Below are 14552 nucleotides of genomic sequence, written 5' to 3' on the forward strand. Positions count from 1 at the left end.
CGCACTCGATGCATTACGCATGTGCGCTTGCTTGGTTAATTTGACTGATTTACTTGACTTCACTTTATAGTGTTATAAGTCAAATAATGCATCTACAGCGAAAACAAATATGGTTTAGTTGTTACGCTTTTCACTCCATATATTTTTTAGGATAGGTTATTTTTTGAAAGTCAATTTGGATAGGCTACATGCCTTAAAACAATTACTGAAACAACAATAATGTAAAAAGTAACACATATAGCCTATCAAACCATTGGCCATCAAAAAGATATAGACTACTTCAAATTAAAAAAACAAACAAAAAAACGCTTGTAACCTTGCCTCGACCTGACATTTATGAAAAATGTCTTTGTCCTTAGAAGACAGTTAAACCTTTCAGTTAAAATCTATCTAATTACATAGCTGACTGTTGTTTGAATTGATATCAGTGTGGTTTTATTGTGTTCACTTGTTTACTCAAGAGCTTACAAAATATGATACCGAATTTAGTTTAAATAACAGAATTCACAAAATCATTGTAATTTAAAAGGGTTTTGAATTATAAGATTGAAACCAACACAAATCCACTGCTACAGAACACATGTGTTTAACTTGACTTTTGTATAATTGACACACATTTGTTTAACTGACTCGAACCCATAGTTACTGTTGTGCCAACCAGCCTCGGTCTCCCTTTTCTGTTTCGGCATTGGACATTTGATCAGTTTGTTATTTATCTCATTCCTTCTTGTCTTGTTTAATGTTGCTTAATCTTATGGATGTTATGACATTTCTGTTTGTGCGCCACGGACAGTAGAGGCGTTCGATTACACAGCAGCACACCGTCACTATTCGCTCCCCCACATCATGGGCTATTTTTGGCCAGTGCGTTAGCTCATTATATAGAGTTTTCTCCCCTCCCTGCCTTTTGGCAAGCAAACGTACGCGCGACAGCTCGGGAGAAGAGTGTCGGTGAGCGTAAGACCTCATCTTGGAATATTTATTTGCGTTTTACACCCATTTCTTCTGTATTTTGTGCCGCTACTTCACAGTTTGTCCCAGTGCGATGAGAAGACAGCTGTCGCACACTAGTTTTCCAAAGAAGCGTCACGGGACGCGTCTCAAATAATCCACTTGGACTGAAGCGCACTGCGAGGTGGCGCACCCTGCTCGCTGCCTCCGTGAACTTCCTCTGTTGCTTTTGACGATATTTTGAACACTGCATCTCACCTCATTCAGCTATCAACAAACTATTTTTTTTAACATCCCGAAGCGTTCCAGAAAATCATGGAAACTAACCCTATACCCATTTTGACTATCCAAACTACCCCATTCGATGACCAGAGACCAGGGACGAATGGGCTGCGAAAGAAGACAGCGGTTTTCGAAAGTAAAAAGAACTATCTGCAAAATTATATCCAAAGTTTGCTGTCCTCCATCGACTTGAGGGACCGTCAGGGATGCACTATGGTGGTGGGCAGCGATGGAAGATACTTCAGCCGGGCTGCAACTGAAGTCATCGTTCAAATGGCAGCTGCCAACGGGGTAAGATGGTGTTAGTATAAAAACAAAACTCTCAAGCATGCCCTTCTAGTTCACTAATTTATTAAGTATTCAATTAGCATTTTCTGATACATTTATTAGGTTTTCTGATCTAAATCGTTAAAATATAACATACCAGTTAGATTAATGAAGGTCTTTACATGTATTATTTATTTATTTACTTACTTGCATACTTACTAATAAATGTTATACATTTTCTAATCTGTATAACAAACAAAAAATGCACTATTTATTTATTTATAATTTCCTAAGAAATATGATAGATTTTCTGGTCTAATCAAAAATGCATTATTTATTATTTATTTGTTTGTTTAATTATAATTTCCTAAAAAAAATTGCTAGATTTTCTGATCTATGTAATAAAAAATAGATTTTTTTATTTATTTATTTACCTACCTACCTACCTATTGGTGTATTCAGTCTTGTTATTTTTATTAATCTATTTTATTATTTTCATTATTATTATCGTTTCACCTGTCTTTGAAAAACTTTTTAGCATGATTTGTCGTGTATCTGGTCGACATGGGTAGTTTCATGATTTAAAATAACATTACATGGATTTATAGTATATATGGTCATATCTGTTTTTATTCAAGAGTATCTGGATTTTGATATCCCAAACGGCTGAGCATTTTGTTGGAAAACCTGAGAAGCCACAAACTGTGCATGTAATGAGAGAAAGTTTTAGAGCTAAATCTCTGTGCTGGCCTGGCCAAATGTATCCTGTCTTATCTGTTGTGCCATCCCTCCCCTGCACACTCTTCCTGGAGCGACGCCGCTTCCCTTGTTTTGACCTCTCATGTTCATGCGCTATGGGGAAACCCAGAACATATGGCCACAAGCCAAAACTCTATTCATCATCATTTCTAGTGTGTTTTATTGTGCCTCTAATGAAGATATAATGTTTGGTTCAGTCTGAGCATGAAACCAAGTCATTGTTTGTGACGCTCTAATTTTTTTTGATTCCACTCATATTATAAAATACAGTCAAACCAGCCTTCCATCCTTAATTCTCCTACTTTGTATCAGTGCCATTCTTCCATACAAACTCGGTAGCTCTCAGAGGCATGATGTACTGAGGCTGTGTATCCAAAAGCAGAACCTTATATGGATAAGCTGCTCAAAGAGTGCTGGGAATACAGTTCACACTCATCAGAGATGCAAGTAAAAGCAACGGGCTAAGCAAAGCATCAGCCTAGTGAGTTATTTAATTGGTATATTACTCCAACAACAACAAAAAAGCCTAGGGTCAGTGCACTTGTTCATCATTTTAAATGCTTGAGTGAGAGATGCCAAATAACTCACTATTTATAGAAAGTGGCTGATCTTGTAAAGCTTAATGAGTCACAAAGTTGCTGAGATGTCTGGGTTGCTATCTTGTGAGCTATAAAGGAAGTATCTGTCAATAATCTGGACTCTTGATAAAGGAGGTTGCAATTTATGGCAGATGGGATTGTATGTCAAGACTCATTTGAGTACTTAGAAATTGTTAGTGTGTGTTGCTGTTTAGTTTTGTCCCTGAGTCAGCTTGTCACTCCTACAGGAATGAGCTTCCAGACAAATGTAGCTGTTGATCTGGTATGCAGCAGTAGCCATGACTGGCGCCTCTGAAGGTGGCAGGTTTAAAGCCCACCATATAATGTTCTGATAACCCTCGCATGACAGGTGAAGGTCTGGAAACAAAGGGCCTGTTCGGGATCTTAAGTATAGAAAGTGCACTTTTACACTTGTCATTTCAAACCTGTATGGCTTACTTCTGTGGAGCACAAAATGAAATATTTTAAAGAAAGTTTTATGTTTTTGTTCATACAGTGAAAGTCAGCAGAGTCCAAAACAACACTGGACTCCATTGACTGTGATAAATCAAACTTCACACCAATAAAACCAAAACTTGATTTCAGATTGGCCGTCTGGTAATTGGACACAACGGAATCCTTTCCACCCCAGCGGTCTCCTGCATCATCAGGAAGATAAAAGCCATTGGTGGAATCATCCTCACTGCAAGCCACAGTCCAGGAGGCCCAGGAGGAGACTTTGGGATCAAATTTAATGTTGCTAATGGAGGTGAGAACATTACAAAGCATAGGACACACTGTATGCATGCACTTTCAGAATGATAAAGATGACATTCTGATTTCAGTATGTTTTATGTAATATCAGCCTTTAAAGGAATCACTGTGTTAACATTACCTTTGTGTAAGCTGTCATGAAAAAGTATTCACACCATGAAACCCAAGTGTTGTACAACTTGAATCTCACAGTAAAAATATATTCTATGGACATATATTTATATCTATTGAACTAAATTTACCTAAAATATATTGCTTACCTTAAATTTAATTTTGCTTTGAATTACACCATTATTATAATGGGGTTTTTATTTTTTATTGCGTATTAGTGACAAACAGTGCAAAACATACCAATGCAGTATAACGTGTATGCTCACAAATACAGTAAAAACGGTAATATTGTGAAATATTATTGTAATTTAAAATAACAGTTTCTATGTTTAATATATTTAAAAATGTAATTTATTCCTGTAATGGCATTACTCCAGTCTTCAGTGTCACATGATCCTTCAGAAATCATTGTAAAAGTGAACATGTAAAAGTCTTTACTGTCACTTTTTTAAATGTATCGTGTACTTGCTAAATAAAAGTATTAATTTAAAAAATATGTATATACTGGTCTCAAATTTTTGAATGGTTTTTGAATTAATTTTTCAATTTTAGCATCATGTTTAATTGTCAGTGTCCATCTCTTTGTGAAATTGCACATATCCCAAATATGTGAATATGCATTGTTGTGCATTATATTTTCATTTTGGTGGATTATTGTGAAGTACTTTATATACCACACATAATGAATTAACGTAATTTGTTCCTCCAGAGTAATAATTTGGTTTATTTTGGATCCTGATTACACATATAGCTACAAATCTTTGAAAACTTATTTCTATTTTTGATTGACAGATGCAGTATTCTTAGATCCAACTTATTGTCATTGGGTGTTTTTTAATATTTGAGATGTTTTGTTGAAATCTGTCGCTGTTTCCTGTTTACAGGACCATCCCCAGACACAGTGATGGAGAGGATCCATCAGGTGAGTCGCACACTAGAGGAATACGCCATCTGCCTTGACCTCCACATCGACCTGTCCTGCCTTGGCCGTCATGACTTTGACTTGGAGAACAAGTTTAAGCCCTTCAGAGGTGAGGCGTATTAACTTATTCTCATGTTATTGTTACAAATAACATGTGCTGAGCTTAAAAATGTTCTTTCTCTGTTTTCCAGTTGAGATTGTGGATTCAGTCGAGATCTATCTAAACATGCTGCGGGGAATTTTTGACTTTGGTGCCATCAAGAGCTTGCTGACAGGTCCAAAACAGCTGAAGATCCGAATAGATGCCATGAATGGAGGTCAACTCCTGTAAACAGTTGCAAATGCTTGTATGCAGATTTATATCTGTTTGTAGAGTCACATCTTTATGTCATCTGTTTCAGTTATGGGACCATATGTCAGAAGAATCTTATGTGATGAGCTCGGGGCTCCAGCTAATTCTGCTGTTAACTGTGTCCCTCTGGAGGACTTTGGAGGCCAACACCCCAACCCTAACCCTGCATTCGCTGCACCTCTGGTGGACTCCATGAAGGGGGGAGAGTTTGGCTTTGGGGCCGCTTTTGATGCAGATGGGGTGCTTGTCTCATTTACAAATAACTTACAAATTACACAAACACAGAGAAAAATTTAAAAACTTCATAAGAATAATATTCAGACAGAAAGCATAAGAATCAAGGCTGTTACACCAAATGACTGCTGAATTATTTACAGCTTCTTTGTCAGAGTCTTGTTTTGATTCCAGTCCTTTATTATTATTTATCTTTTTTTTTTACTCTGTTTTAATTTCTTTTTAGTTATCTCTATTTCTTAATGCTGCAAATAAGTGAGAAACAGGAAACACATACTTTTACATTAACAATCAAAAGTGTAGGGTAGGTAAGATTTTTGAAATGTTTTAGAAAGACATCTTTTGCTCATCAAGACTGCATTTATGTCAAAAAGAAAGACAGCAGTGTTCTAAAATAATATTACAATAAAAAAAAACTGTTTTCTATTTTAATATATTTTAAAATGATATTTATTCCTGTTTTGGGAAAGCTGAATTTTCAGCAGCCAGTCTTAAGTGTCACGTGATCCTTCGGAAATTATTCTAATATGCTGATTTGCTGCTCAAGAAACATTTATTATCACTTTTGAGAACAGTTGTATTTCTTAATATGTTTGTGGATTTTTAACTTCTTTGATGAATAGAAAATACAAGAAAACAGCATTTAAAATTTTTTTTTTGTAACAATATAAATGTTTATTGTAGCTTTTGGTAATTTAATGCATCCTTGCTCAATAAAAGAATTTATTTCTTTCCAATCGATCCTAAACTTTTAAACAGTAGTGTTATAGTGAAAATGATATTCTTCATCATTTTCAAAAAGATGCAGCAGCTGGTTATTTTATGTAATAGATCAATTAACAAGTACCTTTGATCAAATATGATTAATCAGATTAAATGACAGAACTAACTGTTGTATAATCTTGGATATGCTTGTCTTATGTATAGGATCGTTACATGATTATGGGTGAGAATGGATTCTTTGTGAGCCCGTCAGATTCACTGGCAGTGATGGCTGCAAACCTCTCCTGCATCCCTTACTTCAGTCAGAGAGGAATCAGAGGTTTTGCCCGCAGTATGCCAACCAGCACAGCCATTGACAGGTACAGTAAGTAACACTTGCTAATCTAACTGTAAAAAATAAACTTATTTTTATCTAAAGAACATTCATAGAAATGTAGGTGTTATATATATTTTTTGATAGGATACCTGTAATATCTATACTTTTAAAGTACTAATAGATTCCATTTAGGGAAAAATAAGGTACAAAGATGTACCTTTTAATTTTTGTACCTTGGGGTACTGCTCCAGTGACAGCTTTGTACCTTTTTTTTTCTGATAGTGTGTACCATGCTCTCAGATGATAGCGCTGAAATGCCATTATTCACAGACATGCTGCAGGCCTTGCTGAAATTTAACAAGTCATCACTAAAAGTTACTCAAACCGCTCTGTCTGATACAAACATACTACTAACCTCCCGCAGAATGACCATATGTTGAGCACTAACTGTTAACTTTTAATTCGGTTTGTCTGTTCTGCACAATCATGAATATGAATTATGTACATGAATATTAATTACAGATTATTTGCTTGCACTTTTATTCAGCCCACTGCCAAGTACACTGTTGGTTCAACTTAAAATGTTTTCACATGGCGTGCAACAATTTCTTTTTTTGACTGTCACATTGAGAGTCAGGGACATTTTCCCTTAACATACTGTAAGAGTTCAGAGCTGTTTAAATAAAAGTCAGTCAGCTCTCAAAATTGATAAGCTGATGATCAGGGAGGAAATCATCCATCAGGATCTTTCCACTCTCTCACAATTAGTTTTCCACTTCTCGTTCTGTCCGGTGCAAGACACTGAGCGGTAAAAGCATTAGTGATGGGGCCAGAGGTTACAGCATGGAGACTCACTCCCTAAGAATAACAGTGTTAGCTCAAACATGCGCTCCTGCAGACACCATTCACCCCACTAAAAATAACTTTCAGGGTGCATCATGCTAAAGACCTGCCTGCTTTGAGACAGGATCTTGTGCTATGAGAAATAAATAGTGATTTTGAGCAATCAGAAGACATTTGTTAAATGTAAAGTGTAATTTTTGGGGGTGTTAAATACTTTTTCCTATCCCGTGCAATTTGGAGCCTATTTTGTGGTTATGTGTTGCTCAAAACATTGTATAGTCTGACACAGCAACAGCTCAACCAATGGTGTGAGTTGAGGGTGGGGCTGTCTGTTTTGCTGACCAATGGGGAACAGGGAGTTTTCAAAAAACCTGTCTGAATACAGTGCTGTTTGAGATCAGCCTACAAAGTTCTGTCAGAGATTTGCCTATAAACTTCAGCTTTCAAAATTAGTTTTAAAAAGATAACTTTGTAAATTCATTCACACTGTTATACACTTAAATGAGGCAGCCAAAAAAAACTGACAACCCTAAATTCTTCACTGGCCCACTTCTCCTCTATGCACAAAAGTTTGCAGCCTTCTGAAATAATGTGATCCTGACTGATATGAAATGCCCTTATTAAGGGGATAGTTAAATAAAAAAATCTGTCATCATTTACTCACCCACATGTTCCAAATCTTTATGACTTACTTACTTCAGAACACAAAATAAGATATTTTGAAGAATGTTGGTAAATAAACGTTTCAGTTACCATTGACTTCCATTGTATGGACAAATGAAACATTGAGACATTTCTCAAAATAGGTTATTTTGGTTAGTTTCACAGTGGAAAGAAAGACATACAGGTTTGTGAGGCATTGTAGGGATAGTGGGTGCACTGTCCCTACAATGCTGGCATTCAAACAGGAAGTGATGTTATTTAGCGCTGCCCAATCAGTCATTAAAAAGAGCCAGAAAGTGCTCATTGGGTCATAACACCAGAATTAACCCTGATTTCCTCCCATCCATATTGTTTTTGTTCTGTGACTCATTATTCACTTCCTAGAGGCTTTGCAAGGTTGATTCAATGTCAGAAACACAGTGTCAATGAGAATTTAACTACTGGTGTGGCTAAGATAAAGAAAGAGAAGTTGACTGTGTTTGGCCTGAAGTTATACCTTATGAAGTATAGCCATAGCTAAGCAGAGTGTCATGTTTTCCATTCTGTAAATGATAGTTAAGTAAGTATGGGTCTTCCCAGCCTAGAAACAGTTCTAGATTGTTCTCTTTCACATTCTCCCTTACACTGAAGTCACCCTTCAAATCTGAGCTGTTGCCTTCCAGGCTAAAGGTGTGGCCACACTAGACTTCTTGTTCCATTCGCTTCCATTTGCACACATGTGAATGTGGCAGCATGGAAATGGCAGGATTTGTTACTTTACTAAAGTTTAAAATTTGGTGAATTTTGACCTGTAAATTAGTGTAGCAAAAAAGACTTCTGACCAATAATGGAGTGGTCACAAACTGACGTTTTGACTCAATAAAAAGAAAATAAAGTTAAAGTTTCAAATTTATACATCTTTATATGAAATTTAATGGATGTTGCATCATGCAAAAGCAAACGTTTTCAGTTTGGGATGCCATTGTAGAAATGTGATGTATGATCATTAAGAATGAATAAAAAAATACAAACCAAACAATACTGTTTTGCCATGTATGCCTTCACCATATTATTCTCCAGCAAAGGTGTTTATGAATTTATTGCTTTTTGAGAGTTTCTTATAACAGTATATAAATTATTATAAATATTAAATATAGAAATATTATCTGCACAGCTGTTTATAAGGATACACTTACTTTTTAATCGTTCACACCATAAATTGTAATTCCCAACACCACTAGAAAAGAGCGTCAAGTCAGAAGAGGAACTGATCCTGTTTAATTAGCTGTCGAAATCAACCGTAATCAACACATTATTGTATTGTGAGTCTTTAAAAGTCAGATTTTATAGTTCTGGAGCTGGTGATAGAGAATCCTTAAGTGTCTCTGTTCATGAATCTGTATCATTCTGTCCAACTAATCTGATCTTTTTTTCTGAGGCATGAATGTCTCTTGGGGTGTGAGTTGGAGCGAGGCGTCTCTGCTGCTGTAAACCTTTTTAGGCAACGAGCGAGCTCTAGGCTGTGGCTGTGTGTTTATACTATGGACCTCTCATGAGTGTGTGTTTGTTAAGTGGCAGTGGAGATAATCTACTAGAGCATGTGTGTGCTGTAGGTCTGGTGTGTGTTTGCTGAGCTGTGTTTGAGTGGAGTAGCTCTGTGTCTTTGTACTGTATTTGTGCGTATTAGTGTGTTTAGGGATGTAAGGATGGAAAGGAAACATCTGCCGTGCTCCCTACACGTGGGAAGGGGAAGAGAGAATGTGCACTATCAATGTGACCATGCACTGAGAATGAACTGATGAAATATGGGGAAAATATACACAGGACAATCCAGTCTAACTGTAACTGCAGTCCTAGTGTGTTTGCTGTAACCGTATTTTAAACTTTTCTAATTTAATGATTGTTTTCCTAGAAATGGCATGCATCTTTATATTACATTCTGGGACTTTTTGTGCATTAGTGGTGAGATTTTTAAGTAACTCTTTCTGCAGGTTAAATTGTTTCACCCAGTAGGTTATGAGTTATTAATTGAGTCATTCACTGAAATGATTCGTTCAACAACTCTTATTCATTTTGCAATGTAAGTAACTATTTTTAAGTGAGTCATTGAATCATTCATTGAACTAATTTGTTCAAAAACACTGATTCATTCTGGAACCAAATAAGCGACTGTCTTTATGAGTGAGTCATTGTATCATTCACTGAACTGATTAATTTAACAACACTGATTTATTTGAGAAATGAATAGGAATGTAATGATGCACCCCGAGCCAGTTGAAAATCAATAAAAATATGTGACGATTCAAATCGGTTGAGATGCTAAATGAATCGCGATAGGTGGGAGTTTATATGAATGTATCTCTAAGGGGAACAGACTATCTTTAGAAAAGTTTAGATGGTATTTTCTTTTCATCTCATCTCTGTATAATGCATATTAAAGTGGTGTTTACACGTAGCACTGCTTTGTGTACAGCGGTAACCAAGTAAACGTTATATTGCATGTTCCATAAGCGCCACCTGCTTTCAGAGAGTGAATCCGCATCTTATTCAGCCTGTCTGCTGTTCTGCTGTCACACAACAGAAGTCAGACCATTCAGTTTTTGCTTCAAATTTCAAAACTATACAATCCAATTTAGATTAAAAACTGCTTATGCTGCATGTATACAGCATCTTTGTTTGGATTGTGATTAAATTGCAGTGGATGCCTCTAATTTTAAATGGAAAGAGCACAGACAAAGCCTCAGTTTGTTTATATGAAGAGATTTCTTTCATTTGTGTTTTTGTTTTAAAATTTCTATTTAGTTTTGTTATTTGGCATATTTCAATTTCACTAAGAAATGAGAAATAATGTCAGAAATAATAAAAGGACACCTTTTCATTTCTAATTTGTCTTAACTCTGTTAAAAAATTGTGAGAAAATCGTATTGTGAAATCAGTATCATGAATTGAATCGCATCGTGATTTGAGTGAATCATTACATCCCTAGGAATGAAACAAGTTACTGTCTTTATAAGTAAAGGTCTGTTTACACCAAGGACGATAACTATAAAGGTAACAATAAAGATATAGTTTTAAAAAATCGTTCTCAGTATTAAAGAATAGCAGAGTCCACACCACAGCTATAACGATAAAGGCAAAGAGAAAAAATATCGTTGGAATCACTTTCAAAATGATTTTTTTTCTAGCTGATGAATGGTACAAACATTGACATCCAATCAGAATCCATCCTGCTATAACGAGCTCGAGAATTTAAAGTGGCAGACGAGCATGCGCTTAGAATAAACACGATATTGTCCGCCGGTGTGGATGCTAATATCATTATCTTTATAGTTATCTTTAGAGTTATCGTATTTGGTGTGAACGGGCTTTAGTCATTGAATTATCCACTGAACCGATTTATTCAACAACACTGATTCATTCAGGAATGAAGTAAGCGACTGTCTTTATGAGTGATTCATTGAATCATTCACTAAATCCTTTCACTCAACAACACTTATTCATTCAGGAATGAACCATCAGTTAAATTAGTAAGCCATATTTTGCCGATTTATGAATGAAAACATGACAACAACACTTTTGCTAAGGTGATATATATGCCCAAAAAAAGAAAAGTAGCTTGTTTCAGCTGAGGGTTTTTTTGTTTGTTTTTTTGGCTCAACCAACTTTTGCAATTCCATTTGGTGATGCCAGTGATGAAAGTTTCACAATTTATATGAAATAATATGAATCTTTGATCTGAAAAAAATGCATAAAAAGCTGATTATTTGTTTGTAATTTTAAGGTGTCTTAATGAGACTGTCAGCTCATGCTAACATTCTGCCAGTTGATAATTGGGTTTATTGCCAGATTGAGGTTAGAAACAGCTGCTGACTTTAAAACCCTGCTGAACACATTATTTTCCAAATGGTTTGGAAAGTCTTTTCTAGATAGAATTGTTTGTTAAAATCCAGTCACACCCACATGAACACATATGCATGCAAAATTGATGCTGGATTAGAGATAGTGCTGCTTGTGTTGGCCACAAATATGAGAATAAATCATTGAAAACAAGTCAAGGGGTCAAAGATTCCAGTTTGTTGTCCGTATGCCAGGCTTTCCATTCTGCTCCTTGTCCCTTGAGTCAATAACACTTGTTTTCCCATATTTATTCCACCCATGAGTAAACAGCTGCATCTTTACTCTTCTCATTTACATCGGTTTCCTCTCATCTATCCCTTCATCTGATGGGATCTCAGCAACTCATTACCCATAATGCCAGACTGCAGTGTCTGAAAATAGTTATGAATCTAGCCAACTATCCAAGATCAACAAACAGAGGAGGAGACTTGTAATTGCGTTCCTCCTCTTGTTTTCTCGATCTCTTTCATTTTGACACTGAATATCTTTCATTTTCATAGCCATGAATGATTACAATTCCCGAATACAAAACTTGCTGTCTTAACAGTAATGTTGTATGACAGTATTTGTCCAGAAGTAGGCCTGTTTCTGTGACAGCTCACAGGAGTTTGACAGAATAAGGAAGTTAAACAGGTGTAGACTACACACCGATGATTAAAGTGCTGTTTGCTCCTCCAGGCACATGGCTGAATCTCAAAATAAATGTCAGCCAAAATGTCAGCATGGTTTCTTTCTGCTTTTTGCCTTATAAAGACACTGGATTGAGAAGACAAAATATGCAGTTTAATTTATGAATCAGTCAAAAGGACAGATACTAAATGTACTACAAAATGAGTGTGTAGAAAGCTGAATGGTAATTTCTTTGCCTGGAGTACATTAAATGATCATTACCTCAACATCTGTCTTCTTTCACAGTATGTCCTTTGTCCGCTGTTTACCATATAGTCTTGTATTTAGATATAAACATGGATTAGTAATTTTTATCTGCCTGTGGTCTGTTTATGATTTCTCATTTTCCTTCAGTCCTTTTCTGACTTACAGATGAAAGATGAAAAGGGGTCTGAAAATGGATTTGTGTTCACAAAACTTCTAGACAACATGCATCTTCATCTTATTATGCAAAGACATTCCCTAGACTTCTTTAGCTGACATGGTCCAGAGCTCAAGTCCTGCTAACACTCATAAACACACTGAAAACACTTGGCAGCATGACATTGTGCTGAAGGAAAAATCAAATTTTATTGTTGCACTATATTATATTATATTATATTATATTATATTATATCAAATATAAATTGCTACTGAAGGTACCAATAGAACATTTATTCTTTTAACCTGCAGTTTTACATTGCAGTGCCATGCAGCTAGTTACACTATTTTACACATACTCAAAGGGGTAATGCTGTTAGCCAATGAGATGATGTCTTTCTTTTTAGATTTGATCTTGTCTAAATAAACTCTGAGTAGGATTGCACTGGGAATACTCATGCTTCCTGTTTGTTTACAGGGTTGCTAAGGCTATGAAGGTGGCACTTTATGAAACTCCCACAGGCTGGAGATTCTTTGGCAACTTGATGGATTCTGGGAGGTGTTCTTTCTGTGGAGAGGAGAGCTTTGGAACAGGTGGGTGCCATCAGAGCCCTCTAAAAGCCTTACTTGAGCGTTTACAGTAGTCATCATGAATCTTCTGTCAAAATTTATTTAAATTACAGTATTGTCCGTATATTGTGCCAAACGTACTCGGTTACTGACGTAACCTCGGTTCCCTGAGATACGGGAACGAGTACTGTGTCTGCTAGACACATATGGGAAAAAAGCCTTTTTCTCCTGAACTGAAGCCTTTTCATTCACGCAGTGAAACTGCACGGCCATTGGTTCGTGCAGTAATGGACACACCACTGGACCATGCCCAAGACGAGGCAATGCCTCTTGTCGAGTGGGCCCGTACTCCAATGGGGAATTGGAGGCCCAAAGAAGAGTACGCTAGAGAGATGAAGTCTACTATCCATCTAGAGAGTCTTTGCTTCGTAACCGGAAGCCCTTTGGTGCGGTTACTGAAGCTGACAAAGAGTTGTTCCGACCGCCTATAGGGTGCAGAACTCTCAATATAGATTCTCAGAGCTCTGACGGGGCAGAGCAGAGATAGCTCTCTGTCCTCTTCAGTTGGAGGAAGCGCGGAGAGCGTAATGACCTGTGTTCTGAACGATACACAGGCCTGACTCACCCTGATATGCAGGCGTCCGTGACGCCACACATGGGTTGGAACCCGTGGCTTCAACCGGCACTGAAGGGGGCGCATACGCAGCAGACCCAACTGTAGCGCTGGCGATGCTGCTGCCATGAGGCCCGGCATCCTTTGAAACGCTTTGAGAGGGCGAGTGGTACCGATCTCGAAGGAGGTTGCCGGCCTCCGTATGGCCAGAGCTCGTTCCGGCGTGACTACAGCTTTCATTTGGGCTGAGTCAAAAATTGTTACCAGGAACGAAATTCGCTAGCTGGGGAACAACGAGCTCTTGGCAAAATTGACCCTGAGTCCCAGGCACTCCAGGTAGCTGAGGAGGAGGGTCCTGTGTGATATTAATTCTGCCTCCGACTGGGCCAGAACGAGCCAGTCGTCGAGGTAATTGATAATACGGATTCCCATCTGTCTCAGAGGAGAGAGAGCCGCTTCCATGCACTTCGTACCGAATTTGCGCGAGGATCTGTTTCAGTGTAATCACCCTGAACGACCTCTTCATGAGAGCGCGATTCAGGTGTCTGAGATCGAGGATGGGTCGGAGGCCACCATCTATGTTTTATTTTTCCGCTATCACAGCGGTTGAATGCTTGAGCGCATGAACGGACTCATTGTTCGCACAAAACACATTTCCCTCTGTACCCGGAGTTGAACGGGGTGTCAAG

The 14552-nt window shown here is 37.3% G+C and overlaps 1 protein-coding gene across 1 annotated transcript in view; it reads left to right on the top strand.

Annotated features, from left to right (window-relative positions):
• Positions 1-916: 916 nt before the first annotated feature.
• The window catches only part of LOC107724919 (phosphoglucomutase-like protein 5), a 26109-nt gene continuing 12473 nt past the window's right edge, over positions 917-14552 (top strand). Inside the window, exons 1-7 of the mRNA XM_016534024.1 lie at positions 917-1524; positions 3444-3606; positions 4607-4753; positions 4836-4961; positions 5046-5236; positions 6158-6312; positions 13159-13274. Of these exons, the coding sequence (XP_016389510.1) occupies positions 1267-1524; positions 3444-3606; positions 4607-4753; positions 4836-4961; positions 5046-5236; positions 6158-6312; positions 13159-13274 (1156 nt within the window). The 5' untranslated portion in view covers positions 917-1266. The remainder of the gene's footprint in view (positions 1525-3443; positions 3607-4606; positions 4754-4835; positions 4962-5045; positions 5237-6157; positions 6313-13158; positions 13275-14552) is intronic.

Source organism: Sinocyclocheilus rhinocerous, unplaced genomic scaffold (assembly GCF_001515625.1).
Source record: "Sinocyclocheilus rhinocerous isolate Xijiao unplaced genomic scaffold, SAMN03320098_v1.1 scaffold515, whole genome shotgun sequence".
NCBI classification, from domain to species: domain Eukaryota; kingdom Metazoa; phylum Chordata; class Actinopteri; order Cypriniformes; family Cyprinidae; genus Sinocyclocheilus; species Sinocyclocheilus rhinocerous.